This window comes from Pelobates fuscus, chromosome 5 (assembly GCF_036172605.1).
Source record: "Pelobates fuscus isolate aPelFus1 chromosome 5, aPelFus1.pri, whole genome shotgun sequence".
NCBI classification, from domain to species: Eukaryota; Metazoa; Chordata; class Amphibia; order Anura; family Pelobatidae; genus Pelobates; species Pelobates fuscus.
Window position 1 is genome coordinate 220,805,445 of NC_086321.1, and position 22,847 is coordinate 220,828,291.

Consider the following 22,847-nt stretch of genomic DNA (forward strand, 5'->3'; position numbering starts at 1 on the left):
CTCTGGTAAGTGATGTCTTAGTCTATCTAGGGGTTCACGAGCCGCAGTCAGACATCTGTGTTTTCTAAAATGTGTGGATTAAGTCCGCAGCTGGGTGGGGAGGTGGGAGAGATGTCTGTGTTAGGGGGTGGGGAGGGTGGAGGCAAGAAGGCGGAGGGGGGCGTATCCTCAGTCGCTGCCCCGTCCTGCTGCGCCCCACTCCGAACTCGCCCGAACCCGATGTCTCTCTCCTCTCCGTAACTGCACATGTACCCATTGCTGGAGTTTCTTTCTTTCTGTAACTAAAAACCTCAGCGGAAAATGATGGCAATATATGAATAAGAACACTGGTATGGTGAGAGGAGTGCCCTGGCTCTCTACCATAGAGAGCTCTACACCAAACATCCTGGTACTATATTGACCATGCTTAAAGGGTTGCTCGAGGCAGCATGACCACTTTGGTGATGTAAAGTTATTATGGTGCCTGGTGTCTGTATGGGTAGCATTTTGCAGTGAAACACTGCACATACCAAGTTTAACCACTTTGGGGATAGAGGTGGACCTCCGATTCCAGGAGTGTCATGGGGCATCATCAGCCAGCTTGGAACAAGAGTTCTCTGCAAATTTTGGTGTATAGAGACTAATTCTCTGCCTGAGAGCAGTCAGCTGACACTCTCAGCCACTGAATAAACAGTAGAATCGAAACCAGACTTCTGCAGCTCTGCAGAAGCTAGATGTCACAAATCTTTCTACAGACGAAAGCTGGCGCCTGGCAGGACCAGATAAAAGGGTAAACCATTTTATACATGATGGGGGAACAGCGTCAGGGTACTCCTACCATATTAACACTACAGAGGTTTTAGTGGTTAGAGTAACACTTTAACTCAGTGAAGATATCCATTACCTGCAGTAGAAGACTGCATGCTTTGCAAGTAACTGAGGTACCCAGGTTAACCTGTTTTAATATGGTTTCAAGAAAACTCTGGGAGGGTGCCAAGGCACACTTAGAACCATAACAACTTTATTGGGGATATGGTGCTTTTAGTGTTATTTTAAGAACACTACAACACTAACAGCTTCCTTAATAGTGTTTTTTTGTTTGTTTGGTTTTTTTTTTTAGGAAGAATTGTGTTTTAACCTGCTGAGAGCAGAACTTGCAATTAAGAGAAATAGTAACATATATTGATAGTGCACTAGCCAACTGTGCCAGCACATCAGTCATGGACTAAAATGGGTAGGAAAGCGAATATGAGGCTAAGTAAAGTTCATGGTGTGCATGGCACTGTGCCATTTGGGGGCCCCTAATATCAGGAGAACACATACTTAGAGATTCCCCATCCTATCTAATATCAGTTATAGTTACATTCTCGGGGAGCAACTGCTGCCATTAATGGAACACTATAGCATTGGACTACAAATTTGTAGTGTGCCTTAAACTTAAAAAAAAAACAAGTTTAGCTTACCTTTTTTCAACCGAGACTGCCTTTGTGCTGCATGCCTCTCCGCTCCCTCAACATTCAGTGCTTCTCGTAAAGGAGCATTGGGTACCTAACGCATGCATGGTGAGTTCTGCACAAGCATTCAAACTTCCCCATAGGAAAGCATTAAATCAATTAATTGGAATTTTTTTTAAACAAAAAAAACAGGGGTTTATTTCAAAAGTGAAAATCAATATGTGTGTATCATTTTAAAAGCAAATGTGTTCGTGCATATTGTAGTCAATTAAGAAATGAGTAATAACACAAACCACTAGATGTCACTGCACACCACAGTCCACTACTGTGTTCCACAGCTATTAGCTAGTAATTATTTCAAAGAAATATCCCACAGTGAGCATTGATCAAGCAATGAAATGAATAGTCAGTGATTTAGTCATCCTTCATTACACTATGCAAAATGCTTTTTCTTAAAAATGTTCTAACTAATAAGCATGTTGCCTCTATGAATCTATTTACAGACAAACGGCATATAACAAAATGGGATGTTCTAATTATTTAGCACAGCTGGGCTCTGTAAAGCATCAGATAATAAATAATGACTCAAGTTAACAAAGTATACTTTACTTTAAATGTGTAAAATCATAATAGAGACTCTAATATTGCATTGAAGTCATTATAAAGGCATATGGCAGGGATATCCTGTACTGTAATTCTGCTTCTTTAGGTGCCTGAGATATCGCCACATACCTTTCCACCCTTGTGGACACTTTGTAGTTTAACTCTGATAATTCTCATGGAGTTAATCCGCTCTGCTGTCCCCCCTCGATATACTAGCCCATACCCACCAACAATGGATAGGGGCATAGGAAGGGACCAGGAGCCTAGGCATTCATGGCTGCCCAATCACTTGTTTGCTTAACCCCTTAAGGACACATGACATGTGTGACATGTCATGATTCCCTTTTATTCCAGAAGTTTGGTCCTTAAGGGGTTAAAGGACCACTATAGTGCCAGGAAAACACACTCGTTTTCCTGGCACTATAGTGCCCTGAGGGTGCCCCCACCCTCAGGCACCCCCTCCCGCCCGGCTGGATGGAGAGTAAAGGGTTAAAACTTACCTTTATTCCAGCCCTGGGTGGGGAGCTCTCCTCCTCCGATCCTCCTCTCCTCCCATTCGGCTGAATGCGCACGCGCATTCAGCTGGTCTCATAGGAAAGCATTATCAATGCTTTCCTATGGACGCTTGCGTGCTCTCACTGTGATTTTCACAGTGAGAATCACGCAAGCGCCTCTAGCGGCTGTCAGTGAGACAGCCACTAGAGGATTTGGAGGCTGGATTAACCCTATTATAAACATAGCAGTTTCTCTGAAACTGCTATGTTTATAAAAAAAAAAATGGGTTAACCCTAGCTGGACCTGGCACCCAGACCACTTCATTAAAGCTGAAGTGGTCTGGGTGCCTATAGTGGTCCTTTAACCTCTCACCAGCTCCCAGGTATGGGTTGGGAAGTGGAGAGGTGAATCAAGGACATGTTCCTCTCTAGTTTATTAATACATCCATTCCACTAGTAGAGGCTGTAAAGTAATCACCATCAATTTGCTTGAGGGTTGGGAAAGGACTAGAACTTTCAAATACATAATGTCATGCCCTTATCTGGCCAGACACTTACCTCCACCGCTTCTTGCTGCCAAACGCCAGACCATGCTGCACCAAAAAAAGCAGACACACCTAGTCGTTCAGGCCCTACCTAACGATCCTGCACAATCTTTAGACTAGAGGCGCACCGGCCGATCATGTGGATACTTAAATTGGAAGTACAGAGGAAGCAGGTGGGACACCTAAGGTGTATCCATTTTCTGCTATTTAAAGGGACACTGTAGGCACCCAGACCACTTAAGCTCACTGAAGTAGTCAAGGTGCAATGTCCCATGTCCCTTAACCCCTTAAGGACACATGACGTGTCTGACATGTCATGATTCCCTTTTATTCCAGAAGTTTGGTCCTTAAGGGGTTAACCCTGCAATAGTAATTATTGTAGTTATTGAGAATCTGCAATAATTACGATCAAGGGTTAACTAGAGGGCTTCCTGGTTTGAAATGGACCATTGGTCCAGTATCTGACGCTGGATGTTCTCACGCTCTGCATGAGGACCTACAGCTTCAGATTTTTCCCAATAGGAAAGCTTTGCATAATTCTTTTCTATCTGTAAATCCTAATGCAAGCGCGGCCATTGCCATCAGCCGGTGGGGGAGGAGCATGGGCGGAGCCTAACCTAGGAGACATAGACGGTTTTGTTTTCCTGACGCTATTGAATCCCTTGAAACCTGCTCATACCTGACTCAGTATTCTGTGCTCCCTGCTACACTCAGTCGCTGCATTGGACCTGTCCTGATTATCTTATATCGGACTTTGGGCTTGTCTTCTGACAATTTTTATTTGATTGTATCACACTTATTCAAGACTTAAAATTCCATGTGCCAGGCTACCAGACAGGCATTAAAAGTTACTTGCCACTGCAAGTCTGGTAAGCTCATGGCACAAGCACCAGGTGAATTTTTAATTTCCAGGGTTACATTTTCACCTGCCACTGGCTAGTGGAAATTTTGAGCCTACTTTTGAACTAATATTTAGCACTCGAGCTATATCGGATATAAGATTGCAAAGGAAAACATATACGCTATAAAGTGTTGCATCCTCCACGGATGCTGGATGCACAAATTAAAAAAAGTATCAAAAGGCACATTATTACATTTTAATGTCCCTGTACTGTAATCTACATGAACTTGTGGTTTTAGGTTCAGTTAGATGGTAACAATGCACCCCGTTCCCATAAATATTATGTTTATTTTCACAAAAGAAAATGATTCTGTATTGAAAGCGTAAATTATAATGCATACACTTGTTAGAGTCAGCCAGTAGGTGATCATTCTAAACCTTTGTTTACAACCATCATGCATGCTGACATAGTACACTTCGCAATAAGCAGATAGTTCCCATCAATTATATACAGCACTTTGCTTATATCCTGCATGATCTCACATTAGAATTTTACCTTTATATGTAAAGCAATTCTATATATTGCATATTTTAAAACATTACTACCCTGAATTTCTGATTTTTATATTTTAAAAAGATAAAGTTTCTTCACCAACTATGCTGGGAAACGGAAAACCGCAATGCAAAAATTAATATTTTTAACATTGGTGTGAAAGCTGTGCTTAACCTTAGGGTACTATTATGTACATCCAAGGGAATCTAAAATAAATAATGTAATAATGTATTATGTAATGTAAATAAATAATATATTGTATTAACTATATGACTTTTGCTGGGTGGATTCCTTCGCAATCCATCTATAAAGTAGTATATAAAAAAAACTAAACAGATTCAAAACCAGTAGAAAGCTAATGGAGAGTTTTGTGCTTAAGTAGTTTAAACAAGCCGGGGGCCTCTAAGACACCTTACTCACACTTTTGCAAAACGCTGAACTTCAACTTCCATTTCGTTTATATTTAGATGCCACTGAAATCAATAAATTGATTGAAATCAATAAATACATTGAGGAAACACTGAAATCATAATGAGCAGGGGTTCCCAGGGCATCCTATACACTCATTTGGACCTATTAACAAGGTCATCCCTATTCCTTCAACAGCGACAACCAAATAGACTGCCTGCAGTGAACTCCCCCATAACCTTAACTGTGTTTTTTTTTTTTTTTTTAGAAAATATGGTGTGTTCTTCACAATCCGAAAACTCAACACTTGGGCATTATCCTATATAATGTTTGTTTTGTAGTTGATGGTAGTGATGAGAGTACTTTGTGAGGGAACATAAGGGGATGTGCATTTGCTATATCCATCTGCAGTATGAAGATCCAGGAACCACACAATTTTTTTATTTTATTTTTTAACACCCATGCACACAAGATGATTGGAGAGGATACATATTATCCTAGTTCCTTCTAACTAATTCAAGTGGCTATGTTACACACCCCCTCCAAAATGAGTATTTCATGAAAAATAAAATCTTTATTAGATACTCACATTAACCGTGTTGGAATTTCACTGAAATTACGACAGAGTAAAAAGATATACTAAGAAAAAGGACGGTTTTGTGCTAGGATATTGCCTATGCTTAACAAAAGTCAGGAAAACTGCCATCAAGTTTTGTCTTTTCCCCCAGCCTTCACTAGTTATGGCTGTTAAGGGGGGAAAAATTAAAAGTAATGGTCTATGGAGTCTCCTGTGGTCTCTTGCGCATGTGCAAGAATACAATACTGACTTAGAATCCTGGCAGAAAAAGCCCCAGGAGCTGTCGAGGACTAGCAGGAAGACCATGGCGGCAACCACGAGGGCCAAGTTCAAGTAAGTAAACATAACCATCCCCCTCTACGCCTTGGCCACCCAGCAGAGCAGTCACCGTCCAATTTTGCAAAGACACCAGAAGGTACTAGGTGATACTGGAACCCTTATTTTTTTTCTTTTAAATTAATATTACTAATAATTGTATGGCAGTGATACAAGTTTGTAAGTATTTCTCAGTTCCACTCCATTAAGGTGTCAATTGAGAAATATTTATATAAATATTTTTATCTGGTTGCAGGTACATAGGCTTGTTTGTAATCTTGCTTTTACGTTTTTTTTTTTTTTGTTTTTTTTTTTAAAAGCAACTAGCCTCTCCTTATTACTTTGCCTGACACAAATGGTTTCTAAATTTGTCACTACTAATTGCAAGCAAAAGTTTTTGTTCCAACCCAGTCACTAAGTTTTACTAGCCATTCTCTACTTTCCTGTCACTACTGGACACATGATAAAAAGCGCATAGTAAGGCTTTTTTTCTGTGCTATACCAGCCACCAGCTAGTATGAGAGTGGTTGGTATCTGCAGCAATTTCTATTTGCATTTTTGCTAATAGTAACAGCTTTTGCCAGCTATTTATCAAAAAGGTTATAAATGAGTCAACTGGTAATACTAAAATATACTTCAGAAAGAACAAAACAAAAAAACACACACCACCACTACATAAGAAAATAGTTTATTGTACAACGTGATTCTGATGAAGTGTTTAGAAATATGGGCTCCTTAGTCACTGTCCTTTTTACCAGTATGTTAACCGACGGTGTGCATTGTAGCTTTAGACTTAGACCTCCCTTTTTTCTTTTCTTCAGAGAAACCATCATCATCATCATCATCATCAGAAGAAGACTTTAAATCAAAATCATCCTCCTCTACCTCATCCTCCTCTACCTCATCATCACATTTATCCTCTTCATTGTGTGCTGTAGATCCATCCTCTGTGAGCTGTGATTTTGGCACAATCCTTAAATGAAATACAAAGCGATATAAGTGGCACTCTATTGAGCACAAACAAGCAGTTCAAATTACGGTAGTAGTTTTTGCAGCCAAATGAACTTACACATGTAATTACCAACATTTACAGAGCCAGTAATTGCTGACTTCAATGTAACTGACATCCCAAAGCAGCAATGAAAGTAGTGAGGAGAGACAAGACTGAAAGGACATGTTATCCTGATACTACTAGTTCATAGACAAAAAAAAAAAAAAAAAAAAAAAAAATAGAGTAGAATGGTTCATGCAGATTTTCTTTCATACATTTGCTAGTCTTGGTTAAAACGATGTAGCATCCTTCCTGTAGGTAGGAGCATGACCCTTCACCATTGTTAATAGCAATACACAGTAACAAAGTGTCCAATGCTTCACAAGGTGCGGTGTTCTTTAAAATGTTTAAAAAAAAAAAAAAAAAAAACAATTAAAGAAAACAGCCCCTTGTGAAGCATTGGACACTTTATTGTTACTGTGTATTAAGAAACTAGTTTGCAAAACATCTTTAAATAAAGAATGTAACATCTACAGTTGTAATCAAAATTATTCAACCCCCATTGAAAATCAGGTTTATTGTCAAAATGTATAGATTTTCAGCTATTTGCAATTAACAAATCAAACAAAAGCAATTAAAATAGCTCTACACAACGACTGCTTCAATAGGTCCCCCCAAATTCAACTGAAAATGCAACATTTAATGACTTCTTCAGACTTAATATTATTAAACCCCCTTGATAAAATCCCTCACAACACAAATATGCAAAACAGGTGTTGTCTCAAGCACCTGATGCAACCAATCAAGGGCTTCATTAGTTGCAAGAGGTGTGCTTGAGCTGGAATACTTAAAATACATAGACTGGCTAGGGGTTTGTGGAGTGTCACGTTTGACTGCATGTTAGAAACATGGCTAAGTCAAAAGAATGGTCCACAAAGTTAAAGGGACACTGTAGGCACCCATACCACTTCTGCTCATTGGAGTGGTCTGGGTGCCAACTCCCACTACCCTTAAAGGGACACTATAGTCACCTGAACAACTTCAGCTTAATGAGGTTGTTTAGGTGAGTGCTACAGCTACCCGGAGCCTTTTTCTTGTAAGCACTGTATTTTCTGAGAAAATGCAGTGTTTACATTGGAAGCTTGGAACACCTCTTGTTGCAGTCAATCAGACGGCCACCAGAGGGACTTCCGAGTTCAGAGGCCCTAAAAAGGCCTCTCGTCCGATGCATTCTGGGTGAATGCATCAGACGGGCTATAAGCACACAAAGCACTGTGAACGCGCTTTGTGTGCCGACAGCCTGTCAGCACTGCTGTGGGCGTGGCTTCAGCTGACAGCTGAAGCCCGAACCCACAGGGATGCTGTCTGGCCACAATAGTGGTTGAAGGGGGGGGGGGGGGGGGACCTACTCTCCTCCCCCCCCCCGGCCCCCACCCCTGAGCGGTGGGTGGGGGCCCTAAAAATAAGGGTGGCACATACTGCCCCCCCGGCCCCCACCCCTGTGCGGCGGGTGGGGGCCCTAAAATTATCAATAAGGGGGGACCTATTGTCCCCCCCCGGCCCCCACCCCTGTGCGGTGGGTGGGGGCCTTAAAATAAAAAATAAGGGGGGGACATACTGCCCCCCCCCGGCCCCCACCCCTGTGCGGCGGGTGGGGGCCCTAAAATTATCAATAAGGGGGGACCTATTGCCCCCCCCCCCGGCCCCCACCCCTGTGCAGCGGGTGGGGGCCTTAAAATAAAAAATAAGGGGGGGACATACTGCCCCCCCCCCGGCCCCCACCCCTGTGCGGCGGGTGGGGGCCCTAAAATTCACAATAAGGGGGGGGCCTACTGCCCCCCCGGCCCCCACCCCTGAGCGGTGGGTGGGGGCCCTAAAATTCACAATAGGGGGGGGACCTACTGCCCCCCCCCGGCCCCCACCCCTGAGCGGTGGGTGGGGGCCCTAAAATTATCAATAGGGGGGGACCTATTGTCCCCCCCGGGCCCCCACCCCTGAGCGGTGGGTGGGGGCCCTAAAATTATCAATAGGGGGGGACCTATTGTCCCCCCCCGGCCCCCACCCCTGAGCGGTGGGTGGGGGCCCTAAAATTCACAATAGGGGGGGGGACCTACTGCCCCCCCCGGCCCCCACCCCTGAGCGGTGGGTGGGGGCCCTAAAATTATCAATAGGGGGGGACCTATTGTCCCCCCCGGCCCCCACCCCTGAGCGGTGGGTGGGGGCCCTAAATACAAAGGGGGTGGGGACCCTAGTTAACCCTCTCCCCCCCCCCCCCCCAAAAAAAATATCTCCCTACCTACCCCCCTCACCCTAAAAATAATGAGGGGGGACCCTTTAACTAAAAACCTGTAAAGAAAAAAAAAGAGATAAAAACAACTTACCATTCGATGTTTTCTTTCTTCTAAAATCTTCTTTCTTCAGCCCCAAAAAAGGCCAAATAAAAATCCATAATAACCGACGCAATAAAAAAAAAAAAAAAAAAAAAAACCCGAGCGCAAAAAAAAATAATCCATCTTCACCCATGGAGGGCTCCGGGCAGACTGAGCTCCGCAGGGCGGGGAAGGCTTATAAAGCCTTGTCCCGCCCTGCAATTAGGCTAAGAACACTCTGATTGGTGGGTTTAAGCCAATCAGAGTGCTCTTTGTCATTTTACAAGCGTGGGAAAATTCCAAAGAACTTTCCCACGCTTGTAAAATGACAAAGAGCACTCTGATTGGCTTAAACCCACCAATCAGAGTGTTCTTAGCCTAATTGTAGGGCGGGGCAAGGCTTTATAAGCCTTCCCCCGCCCTGCGGAGCTCAGTCTGCGCGGAGCCCTCCATGGGTGAAAATGGATTATTTTTTTTGCGCTCGGGTGTTTTTTTTTTTTTTTTTATTGCGTCGGTTATTATGGATTTTTATTTGGCCTTTTTTGGGGCTGAAGAAAGAAGATTTTAGAAGAAAGAAAACATCGAATGGTAAGTTGTTTTTATCTCTTTTTTTTTCTTTACAGGTTTTTAGGGGGGTAGGGAGATAAGTTTTTTTTTTGGGGGGGGGGGGGGGGAAGAGGGTTAACTAGGGTCCCCACCCCCTTTGTATTTAGGGCCCCCACCCACCGCTCAGGGGTGGGGGCCGGGGGGGGGCAGTAGGTCCCCCCCCCTTATTGTGAATTTTAGGGCCCCCACCCGCCGCACAGGGGTGGGGGCCGGGGGGGGACAGTAGGTCCCCCCCCTATTGTGAATTTTAGGGCCCCCACCCACCGCTCAGGGGTGGGGGCCGGGGGGGGCAGTAGGCCCCCCCCCTTATTGTGAATTTTAGGGCCCCCACCCGCCGCACAGGGGTGGGGGCCGGGGGGGACAGTAGGTCCCCCCCCCTATTGAGAATTTTAGGGCCCCCACCCACCGCTCAGGGGTGGGGGCCGGGGGGGGCAGTAGGCCCCCCCCTTATTGTGAATTTTAGGGCCCCCACCCGCCGCACAGGGGTGGGGGCCGGGGGGGGACAGTAGGTCCCCTCCCTATTGTGAATTTTAGGGCCCCCACCCACCGCTCAGGGGTGGGGGCCGGGGGGGGACAGTAGGTCCCCCCCTTATTTTTTATTTTAGGGCCCCCACCCGCCGCACAGGGGTGGGGGCCGGGGGGGGGGGGCAGTAGGTCCCCCCCTATTGTGAATTTTAGGGCCCCCACCCACCGCTCAGGGGTGGGGGCCGGGGGGGGACAGTAGGTCCCCCCTTATTGATATAGTTTTAGAAAGCGAGCTGAGCTGTCAGTCAGACAGCTCAGCTCGCGAACGCGCATTCCGCGCACATGCGCGGTAAAGCGCTCAGGTTCTTCATAGGGCGGCTGTCAATGCCGCTCTATGAAGAACGCGATTGGTGCAGCGCGAAGCCGCGCATGCGCACCACATCGCCCTGACGCTTCTCTCAGAGAAGCGTCCTATTGGGCCCCGCGATTTCGTCATTTTGAAGAAAAAGGGGGCGCGGCCTGGCTGGGAGCTCGGCGCTGGAACGGAGGTAAGTTTTTAATATAAAAACACCTCGATTTTTTTTTTAATTAAATGTAAGTTCATATAAAAGCAAGAAGGAAGGCTGGGGGACCTGTCTTTCTTGCTTTTATATGTAGACTATAGAGTCCCTTTAACCCTGCAAGTGTAATTATTGCAATTTTTTATAAACTGCAATAATTACCTTGCAGGGTTAAGTTCTACCCTAGTGGCTGTCTATTAGACAGCCACTAGAGGGAACTTCCTGCTCTATAGCACAGGTTTTCTGTGCTAGTGCGTCGCTGGACGTCCTCACGCTGTGTGAGGACCTCCAGCGTCGCTCAATTCCCCATAGGAAAGCATTGAAAATTGTTTTCAATGCTTTCCTATGAGGTGCGCTAATGCGCATGCGCGGCCGGTGGGTGGGATCAGTCTCGCCCACCGGCCAACGTAGGCAGAAGGTGGAGCGGCGGGGGAGGAGCAGGCAGCGACGTGGGACATGTCGCTGCCTCAGGTAAGTCACTGAAGGGGTTTTCCCCCTTCAGCAACTGGGGATTGGGGGGTGGGAGGGAGAGGAATCCTACAGTGCCAGGAAAACGGATTGTTTTCCTGGCACTGGAGATTCCCTTTAAGAGAAGAGATCATCTCCCTTCACAAACAAGAAAGAGGATACAAAAAAATAGAGAAGGCACTGAATGTTCTCAGAGAGAGTGTTGGTTGCATAGTTTGCAAGTTCAAAGTTGAAAGCTTGGTGGTGGCTCTGTGATGGCTCTGTGATGCTCTGGGGTTGCCCTGCATCCTCTGGCACTGGAAACCAGCAGCGTGTGAAGTATCAGCAAATCCCAAGAGAAAACATCATGCTGTCTGTTAGGATGCTGAAGCTTGGGTGTCATTAGATCTTCCAATAATACAATGATTCCAAGCATACCTCAAACTCCACCAAGGCTGGTTGCAGAAGATGTCATGGAAAATTCTACAGTGGCCATCACAGTCACCTGACAAACCCCATAGAACATCTCTGTTGGGATTTTGTTTGATTTGTTCATTGCAAACAGCTGAAAGTCTGTAAATTGTGACAATAAACCTGATTTTCAGGTTCATAGAGATGCAGTAAACAATGCCCTTTTTAAGTGAACTTCTAAAATTACTTTTCTTTTGCATGCACACAAAGTGACCATTGTTGGATAATTTAAATATTATATTATATATATATTTATATTATTATTTTATTTTTTTATTTTCTCCAGCATACTTCAAAAGGTTACATTATTCAGGCTGCATTGCACTTACAAATATATAAAAACTTATATTATCTTGCCAGTTTGGATTTATTTTAATAACCTACTGCATTAGAAACAATACATTTTGAAACAAAAAATAATAAAGTGCAAACAGATGTTGGATCAATGAAGCATCGAAACATGCAGATGATGTGGAGAGCCTTGTAATATATCGTAACAATGAATAATGTTTGCATACTGGAACAGTAAACTATGTTGTCTGTGCCATCTGAATTAAATTACCAGTGCTACAGGTACTGTATACAGATCATCTCATGAAGGATTCAAATTATTTGAAAAACTAAACACAAATAAAATTGCATTTGTAAACGATGCTGAATAAAGCATCATTGCATTAAGACAACTGGTACAAAATTAATTTTGTGAATCTGCTTTAGAGTGGACAAATACAATGATATTTTCAATAAAATGTAAAGTTTGCATTCTTGTGTATTTGTGAAATTGTGACTAGTTACTGATTTTTTTTATATTTGAATTGCAATTTTGAATTAAAAAAATATTATGAATTGTGAAATTTGAAGCTTGCTAAGTTAATTCTAACAAGGTTTAAAGATTTTGTAAGAAGCACAAAAAAAAAAAAAACTACCAATATAGGTCATGTAAATATGGGGTGTTGCAATGGTCCAAAATTGAGGATTTAACCCAAATCAAAAAGGAAATAAATCCTCCCTTAAAGGACCACTATAGGCACCCAGACCACTTCAGCTTAATGAAGTGGTCTGGGTGCCAGGTCCATCTAGAATTAACCCTGCCTGCTGTAAACATAGCAGTTTCAGAGAAACTGCTATGTTTACATTTGGGCTAATCCAGCCTCTAGTAGCTGTCTGTGATTTTCACAGTGGGAAGACGCTGCCGTCCATAGGACTGTCTGAATGCGTGCGCGGCTCTTGCCGCGCATGCGCAATCAGCCGATGACGACCGAAGGAGGAGGAGAGTCCCCAACGCAGAGGGAGCCCGGCGCTGGAGAAAGTTAGGGATTTAACCCCTTCCAGCCCGGCAGGAGTGGGACCATGAGGGTGGGGGCACCCTCAGGGCACTATAGTGCTAGGAAAACGACTTTGTTTTCCTGGCACTATAGTGGTCCTTTAAGGCCAAACACCATTGCCACCCTTTAACCGCTGAATTCCAGCTACATTCACTTACAAACATGTTTCAGTCTCTCCTTATTATCCCTCATCCTTTGTCCCTCTCTGTCTCTGACTCACGCCCAAGTGAGTGAATGAGAGTTATTCCAAGTCCCAAGTTATTGGTGCCTCTCTTTCTTCAGTGGTTACGGTGCCAATAGTAGCTGGTAGCAAGCTATTTGACTGGTTATCTGGGTCCTCTGTCAGGAAGCAGTGCCCAGCTACCCAAGGTGAGAAATCAAACCATTCAAAAAATGGGTTAACTCCTTACAACAAGGAGGGCACCAAGGCACTGCTGGAACTGTAGTGGTTGTGGTTTTGGAAAGCTCCTTTAGTGAGACACTATAGTCACCAAAACAACTTTAGCTTTATCAAGCAGTTTTGGTGTATAGATCATACCCCTGAATGTATAATCTCCTGCTCTGTTAATAACTTGCTAGACCTTGCAGGAGCTTCCTGTGTGAGATTGAAGTTCAATTTATAGAGCAGTAGATACAAATTTCAAAAAGCAAGTTAACATCTTATTCAAAATGAATAACTTTTTTTTTTTAAATGCATGCTGCGTGAATAACAGCCAGGGAAGGTGTGACTAGGGCTGCATGGACAGAAACAAAAGTGATTTAACTCCTAAATGGCGAGAGTTGATTAGTGAGATTGCAGGGACATGCTCTATATACCAAAACTGCCCCATCAAGCAAGCTAAAGATGTTTTGGTGACTGTTGTGTCCCTGTAATGATCACTCAAACATTTGACGGTGTAAACCAGTTTTTTCAAATACAAATGTGCACTATCCCTTTCTAAGAACTAGTACTGGTTGTTTTACATTCTTGCTACCATAACGGGTACAGAGAGATTAGTAAAGATTAACATAAAGCAAATGTTATTAATTGCACATGAGAGAATGCTAGTTATTTTGTTCTGGGAATGTAGGACGTAATTCTAGAGTAATAAAGATTACACGTGCGTGTGAGTCCATATTATAAGTCACATGTAAACTTGCAAATGCAATTAGATTTTACAAAAGGTCTGGTTGTTTTGCTTACGGTAGCACAATGTCTTCTTCTTTTCCACATTTGCAACATATTTCAAGTTGCATGGCACATGGTCTGCAGATGATATGATACGAATCTTTCACAGTCTTCTGTAGACATTTGACACTGTCAATGAGAACACATCTTTATTAATCACTGTAACATGCAATATTGTGTGATTTCAAGGAGACCATATTGTTTAACAAATCTTCATGAATTAAAAACAAAAATTAGTTTCTTAAAAAGAAAATCATCATGGACACACAACACCATATACACACAGGTAATGTAGGGACTTGCATAGTGGGAATTACTTGAACCAAACAAACATTTAGATGGTTAAAAAAGAAGTTAGGCTTCTCTGAAGTGGATGTGAAAACTGGAAGACAATAGAAATAGGGAACAATAAAAGGGAATAACACAAACGCTGTTAAAATCCTAGAGCGCGTTAGCCCCATTAGCGAGCAGGAGCCACTATCCGGCCCCACCACCTTCGACCTTGAAAACAGCTACTCTTCACAACCTATAGCACATATTTGAGACGGTCTTGAACTGATAGCCCTTCCGAAGAGACGAACATACTAGGCAAATGGGCACATAGTTATGACCCACATTGTAACTAGCCCTACGCCAGCTCATGTTGTTAGTCTCAAAAAACATAGGCCTAACCATAAGCCCAAAGAGGGACCCTTACTATGCAGCAACATTATTTGAATGTTAAAATAATATCAAAACTGTGCCTCTGTTATATGCCATGTATATGCCATTCTTTATGTTGTTTCTATCCTTTGCATATGTCGTCATGGCAACACGACATCCTGTACCACTTCGTGCACAGACAAATAAAAAAAAAAAAAAAAAAAAAGAAGTTAGGCTTCTCTGTAATACAGTGGATGAGTTGAGTTTGGGTGCAGGAGATTTAAAAGGAATCTCTGGCTCCTGGCTAATGGGACTTTACCCGACGGGCATGGGCTGAACCACTGACTCTCCGCAACCTACCAGCCATGCCTAGACTCCCACAGGCATACCTAATTACTTCCAACCAGCGGTATTTCCCACTCTATACATGGTTTTGATATGTTATTTAAATTTTCTGGGCCCTACATGCATGTATAACCTGCCCATAGGTTGCCCCAAGCTAACACGTATGAGACTATTTACCTAATGTGGCCCACATGAGAGGAGGGCTGACTTCAGGCTCATCCCGACACCAGCTAATTGGACACGGCAGACTCACCAGACCCGGGATCAGATACAATTATTAACATGCTATAAGTTATGCCATACTAACCCTGTTTAATGCCTAATAACAATTTTTATATCACACATGACCGCTAATGCCAGCGAACTACTACACACACAACTCTCATCCCACCCCTTAACAATATTCTGCTCAGATACTTAAGCTCTTTTACAACTGCATTACCACATTCACCTCAACGATGTTAAAAGTTAATTTTTCCACTACATTTAATATTGACACAAATATTGTTTACTCAAGCTCGACTTCCACACATAACGTACTCTCTACATCTCAGCGTGCTCATAGGCACTACTCATGCTTTATCACCACTTACTCTCACTTTAAATATAAAATGTGCATATGTCTATGTTTACCCCACTGCAACAAAAGCCTTTGATTTAAGCGAGTGGACTGCCTTTGGGGTACCACAAGCATATCTGTTAAACCTGAATGCACGAAAAATAAAGAATAAAAAAAAAAAAAAAAAGGAATCTCTGGTCGCACTCCATCTCCATGAAAACTTGCTATGACACTGCATTCCTCAGGCAACACTTTCTACATACGGTTAGTCACAATGAGTGGCCAATGATAGGCTGAGTGCATCAGCTGATGTTCTCAACCTACCAATAGCACCCAAGCCAATCCTTCCTGATCAGTGTTGCAGATTTGGGGATTAGAAAGCAGTGCAGACAGCTAGTTTGAAAACAGTTAACCCCACAAGGTAAGAAAGAGCCAATGGACTCCAGCCTGCAGAACAAGATGAGGTTGTTATGGTGTTAGTGTCCCCGTCTAACACCATAACAAAAAATAAATAAAGATGTAAGTAAACAAGTAATTCAACTATAGTCAGTATTATAAGCTGCATTGATTATATTACCTTATCCATTTAAAGCTGCCATTAGATTGATGGGACATTTTCAAAGGATCACTGTATCATTACCAACACTATAGTGTCCTTGTCACTAGTTAGATACACGCGCCCCCCTCCCCCACCAATTTAAATAAAATGCATAAAATTAGAGTTTTACTCATCAATTTAAAGTGCCAAGATTTCATTGGTGCTGCTCATCTCTCCACCTTTAGCAATGTCATAGAGGAGTTAAAGCCTCCACTGGCAATAATCCTACTAATGCTACTGATCGATACTAAATGCTTTCCTATGAGCTGCTGCATCATGTGACCAAGCTTTCCTCGGTTAGTGCAGTGGACACACCTCTACAAGAGGTGTGTTTAACCTTGCCTTTTCCAAAAAACAGGAATGTTTTACCTTGAAGGCTTAAAAATACAGGACCAATGCACCCGGAAAACTTCACTGAGAAGAAATGGTCTGGGTGACCTTAGCATAATTTTAATAGGTGCTCAAAAGAAGGAGCAAGCATGGAATAGAAAGACATTTCACTGTTGGGGGCTGCACCTACCTCAAGGACTGTACAACGTTTATGGAGGGAAACAGGGCATTCTGGTGATCGTTCACTAATGGCAAAAATTAACACAAGAAGTTATTATTCTCATTTATATATATATATATATAGAGCCAACATATTCTTCATTCTGATCTACTCTTGGACTAGAGTACTTTCTGTGCTGGTGCACCCATTTAGAGGTATCACCAGGCATGTGATTTGGGTCACTGGTGATGTCCCCTCAGAATGCCAGGCCCCCACCCGATCTAATCCAGGGCTAAGATGGAAGGTATGGAGTGGGCTTATATGTAGTTCTTTCATATAATGCTGTGGTATGATGCCCTCCCCCTTCAGAATGGACATCAAACATATTGTCAAAATATACAAATTGTTCTTGAGTCTATTCTGGTTTCAGGCTTACATTAAACGTTGCACATTACGTGTTCTGTGAAAGCAAATTGGTAATTGTGACAGAGCTCCCATACTCCAACTGAACACCTCCGCCCACTATGCTTCCAGGGACCCTGGAACACATTAGCCCCAGTCACCGATGCTTGACTGGGGTCTTTTAGGAACTTTTACAAAAGCTCTTGTGGCTCTCAGGTGTATGTCCTCAAGCTTTTTGTCAGTCTCTCTAAAATGGAGCTTCTTATCTCTCCTCCTCATAATGCTGATCCTCCTCCTTTACTCTCCCTCCAAGTTGATGGTAAGCGCATCAGCCTGTCCTTGCAAGCTCGCTGTCTTGGTGTTATTGTTGATACTGGCTTCATCTGTACAACTCGCATCCAGCCTTTTGCCAAATACTGCTAATTCCAGCTTAAAAATATTGCCAGTATACACCCATTTCTTACGCAAGAATCCGCTAAGGAACTTGTTCATGCTCTTGTAACTTCTTACATTGCTTACTGTAATTCTCTCCTAATGGGTCTCCCCAGATACCGTACTACAGTATGACCTGTAATGAATGCTGCTGCCAGGCAGATTTTTCTCTCCAACGCCCCTCTAACACCTCACCCCTCTGTCAATGCTTATATTGGCTTCATGTATATAAGTCAATTCAAAATACTAACCTTTATTTATAAAACTCTGAACAGCTCTGGACACACTACATTTCTTCACAAATTCATAGGTACGTTTCTTTTCAGTCACTCTGTTCTGTCCACTGCTTATACCCCAACTACTTTCTTTACATTGAGCGGTGTCCTCATCAGCCTATTGTTCCTGTAACATTTTCTAATTTATTGTTAAATTCCCCCCTTTATAAAATATTGCAAAGCATTGTAGAATAGGTTAAGCATTTAATATTATAAATGCTAATAATAATAATAAGAAGAAGAACTCACACTTGCAAGACATTCCTTTGGAACAGCCTGCCTACCCCCATTAGACTCTCAAAATAGAATAGCTTATGGCCTCCAAGAATAACGGTCTCTCGCACTCACATTCCAATTCTGCTACTTTCCCATCCTATTGCTTGGTTGATATTATGGGGTGGTTTATACCCCACTTGCTCTAGACTGTAAGCTCTTGTGAGTAGGGTCCTCATCAACCTATTGTTCCAGTAAAACATTTTTTAACCGTTTCATTTATTGTGAAATAATATTCAATATTGCAAAGATCTGCAGAATAAGTTGGCACTATATGCATTCCAATAATAACCTTGGTTACCCCTTTTCAGTCCAGAGCAGTTTAACAATAACTGGACACAGCACCCAAAACCCGCAACTCAAAAACTTCAAACATAACATGGAATTGTAGTAGTTATGGTGCTTAGAATGCCCATTTAAGATAGGGTTACTTAAATTCAATTTGCCGGTCAATCTGAAATTTCTTGGTAATATACATATATTGCTTTATTATAAACAAACATTTCTAGACTATGATAGAATTAATCTAAAATTCTTGATTGACAACCTTGTCCAATAAACACTCTAATTGCACATTAATAGCTAATGCAAGCTGTTTGCAACATTTGGTTTACAGTCTCAAACATGCACATTTGTAAAGTGTAAAAAACAAACAGAAAAAAACCCACAGGTCACACAGACAGAGATGCTGTGCACAGAGCATATACATGCAAAAGTATGTCTCTTTATATATTCTACCTTTAACCCTACCAATGATTAATTGCTACATTTGTAAAACACTCTGAATAAACATGTTGCAAAAATATTCCTGGGGGTAGAGTGCGGGGGAATCGTTTTGAACAAAATGCCCTGACTACAGCATTGCAAAGGAGTAATGTATCTTCTCAGAGCCAGTTTGGTGGGAAAAAAGTGATGATTGTACCTTTAAGCAAAGATTGACATTGCTTAGGCAATGACTCAGTACTGTGTCAGAGAATCAGAAAGAATGTTTGAAGGTGGGTTACACCCTTATGATACACAGGCTGAATATGTTTAAATCAAATAGATTTACTCTGAAACAGTTAACATACCTGAAAACGAGCCATCCTAGCCTTTAGGGATACATGTAAGATTTGAATCAGAGTTGTGAAACATTTTTTTCTTTTACCTTTAACTCTTAAAAGTGCAGTTTTTACAATATTTGATAGTGATTGTTTAGTCTGGTGTGGTCATATAAGCCAGCATTACAGTAAAAGGAGAATAGAGTAACATGCATTGGACACCAACTACAGTTGAGAGACACTTAAAGCAATTCTGTCATCAGAAATAAAGTTCATCTAAGCAGCTTCTATATAGCTTACTGTGGCTGAATATCTTTACTTTCCTGAACACTTTAGTTTTAGAAGTAGAAGTAGGGACTATTTTTCCTTATGTACAGTAATTAAGTTGACAATAGTTGACAAAGGACAGAGCTTAAAGGGACACTATAGTTACCCAGAACACTTCAGCTCAATGAAGTAGTCTGGGTGCCAGGTCCCCCAGGTTTTAACCCTTCGGACGTAAACATAGCAGTTTCAAAGAAACTGCTATGTTTACATTGCAGGGTTCATCCAGCCTCTAGTGGCTGTCTTCCGGACAGCCGCTAGAGGCGCTTCTGCGACGCTGGATGTGAAAAATCGCATTCAGCGCGCAAAACGTCCATAGGAAAGCATTGAGAAATGCTTTCCTATGGACTGTTTGAATGCGCGCGCGGCTCTTGCCGCGCATGCGCATTCCACTACACTCGGGAGCTAACGTTGGCCGGGGAGCAGAGGTCACCAGCGCTGAGGGAGCCCGGCGCTGGATTAAAGTAAGCGCCAAGGGGGGGACGGACGGACATAAGGGTTATATAGCGTCAGGAAAACTAGTTTGTTTTCCAGACACTATAGTGATCTTTTAAAGCAGGGGTCCTCAAACTCCGGCCCCTAGATGTTGCTGAACTACAACGCCCATGATTCTTTGAATTACACAGATAGCCAGAGAATCATGGGAGTTGTAGTTCAGCAACATCTGGGTGGCCGGAGTTTGAGGACCCCTGCTTTAACGCATGGTTCTGCTTCAGTTGTCAAATGTATCCACATTCCGTTAGTAAATTCATCCCACAGAAGGGATCATGGGAAGAAGACATCAAAATGGATGTGCCCAAGTATGGATATTCAGCACAAGAAAAAAAAAAGACAATACATCTAAATAAAGGAAAGAGGCGATGTACAGAAGGCACAAGTCAAGGAAAACCAAAAAGGAGAAAAAGCAGACAAAAAAAAAAAAAAAAAAAACAGGGCTGCTTTAACTATTAATGGCTGAGTGTCTAATACACAACTCATTTCATCTGGTCATCCCAAACCACTTTTTCACAATGTATGCAGGGGCCTTGTACAATTAACCCTTCAATGTAAAACATAGTTTTGTAGAAACTACAAAGTTTACCTTCAGAGGGTTAAACACAAATCTAGTGGCTGTGACAGTGAAGCCCATAAAACCGCTTCCTATGCAAGCACCAAGTGAAAATTTGTCATGAGACCACTGAATTCAATGTTTTTCTGTGAGAAGCATTTGATTGGATGCACACATGGTGCTCCTTGCGCATGAGCATCATATCCCCAATGCTCTTCTATGAGAAGCATTATATTAGATCATCATTGAGAGAGATATGTTTGCAAGAAAAACCTTCTGCTTGGTTCCTGAACCAGACTCATGAAAAGAAAAAGAAAAAAAAGCAGGGAAGGAGCAAGAGACAAGCTAAAGCTTCTGCCCTTTAGTACATTCTAAAAATATTTGGTTGCTACCAGTCACACTCTAAAATGAGCAGTCAGCGTGATGAAACTCTGGACTCAGATGTGGACTGCACTTCTGTTCCATTGGAAAAAAAAAATGCTATATAACATTAATCAGGGTGCTTGTATTTTGGGGTAAACCCAGCTTGGCAGCATTTGCTGCCCCAAAATGCAAAATTAATGTTTAACCCCAAACAGGAGTAGTCTATCTAAGCAACAGCTCAGTATAGTGATTATGCTGACAAGAGTTTATAAGTGCCAACCCCAATAGTTCTTTTGTCAAAATGTTGGACAGCAGGGATTGGTATATACATCAATAAAATAGAATAACTATTCCTTATTAGGAACAGGGCTTTTAGGTCTGGATCTGAAACCTAAGTGCAGAAAAGGTGCCTCTTTAACATAATACCATTGTGCCATATTAATATTAACACCATATTATGTTTATGAGGGCAAGATGACAAAACAGAATAGCAAAATAAGGACAGAAGAACTTAGCAGATGGAGGTGGGATCAAGAAATTGTGGATCAAAAAAGTATTGAAGATGCAGTAAGACGTATAGCTTGTTTAGATTAAGTCTGTAGACCATAACAGGCAGAAACCAGTTAGCAAGTACTTAAATCAGGAGAGACAAGAAATGGAAACCGCACAAGAAGATTGAATCAGCCTGGCTGGCCCTCAGATACTGAGTTACAGGTACGTTGATCAGAGCACAAACAGGCATACTGCGCCAAGTTGGAAGGAGGGTTGTGGAAATATATACAACACAGCTCCTAACAATGCAACAGAAAAGTTTGCAAGCCGTTTGACAGACAGGCCTTTAGGATTTCATGCCTAAATAGTAGAACTCTGGCCTATCACAGGTAAGAAAAATGTAAAAACTCATTAACTAGGGTGGCGGAGCAAGCAGCCTCACGGGATGGACACCAGAGAGCCACAAAAAGCTTCCTTAAATCGGCTATTACCGACAGCGTTAACCGGTCCCACATGCATACACCGCCGCACTAGCCTTCCTGAAGCAGATTGGGAAGCTCATCAAGAAATAGCGGGCTGATCCGAGCCCAAGGTCCAGTGATATAGGGACGTTCCTGCGGCAAACTGCTAGGCCCAAGACACCTAAAATGGCGCCGACTGTGGCCTCCATGGAAAAAAAAAAAAAAGCTTCCCGTAGCAGCTATCCACATTCATGAAGGTACCCAGGGCTGACCACAGGTCCTAAGGGACTGGTGACACAGCCCCCAAAAATTAGGCTAATAGACCAACCAATATATACATATCACTTAGTATCATGTGTGACAGTCCTTTCTTTAGTTGGACGCTTCGAGAATCTCTAGTTCCTGTACACACACAATACATTAGAATAGATGATGGGCTCCAGTAACCAATTTATATTAGGTTTCATGGTTTAAAATACTAAAATGTGCTGTATGCTACAGACATGACCCATATTTCTTTTTGTGAGATTTTGAGAACACGGCTGACATGTCATTCTTACTATGTATACCTGCTGAAGCACAACCAAAATAAAGAATAAAAAAAAAAAAGCACTCTTATTAACTAAAACCACAAGCTAAAGCATTCACAAAAAAACACTATGGAAGGTGTGCAAAACAACATATCTTTGTGACCAAACTGACCTGAGACAAGGAATTATATCAGTGGACCTGTTGCACAAAGACTAGAACAATATCATATAAAATCTGTTACCATTACACAACTAGAATCCTGTTTGAGAAATGCGATTGCACTCGACCACTTGTCATGAAACGACCTGCAGATTGTACTTGGCCACGCAATACATTGCATTAGTTAATGGGAAAAAATTGTAATGGGATAGTAAAATCTTTTAACAATTGAACACAATAAC

The 22,847-nt window shown here is 42.4% G+C and overlaps 1 protein-coding gene across 1 annotated transcript in view; it reads right to left on the reverse strand.

Moving 5' to 3' along the window:
* Nucleotides 1-6,443: 6,443 nt before the first annotated feature.
* Nucleotides 6,444-22,847, reverse strand: part of C5H9orf85 (chromosome 5 C9orf85 homolog) — a 30,450-nt gene continuing 14,046 nt past the window's right edge. The window contains exons 3-4 of the mRNA XM_063455048.1: nt 14,187-14,300; nt 6,444-6,742 (exon numbers count right to left, since the gene is read on the reverse strand). Of these exons, the coding sequence (XP_063311118.1) occupies nt 6,532-6,742; nt 14,187-14,300 (325 nt within the window). The 3' untranslated portion in view covers nt 6,444-6,531. The remainder of the gene's footprint in view (nt 6,743-14,186; nt 14,301-22,847) is intronic.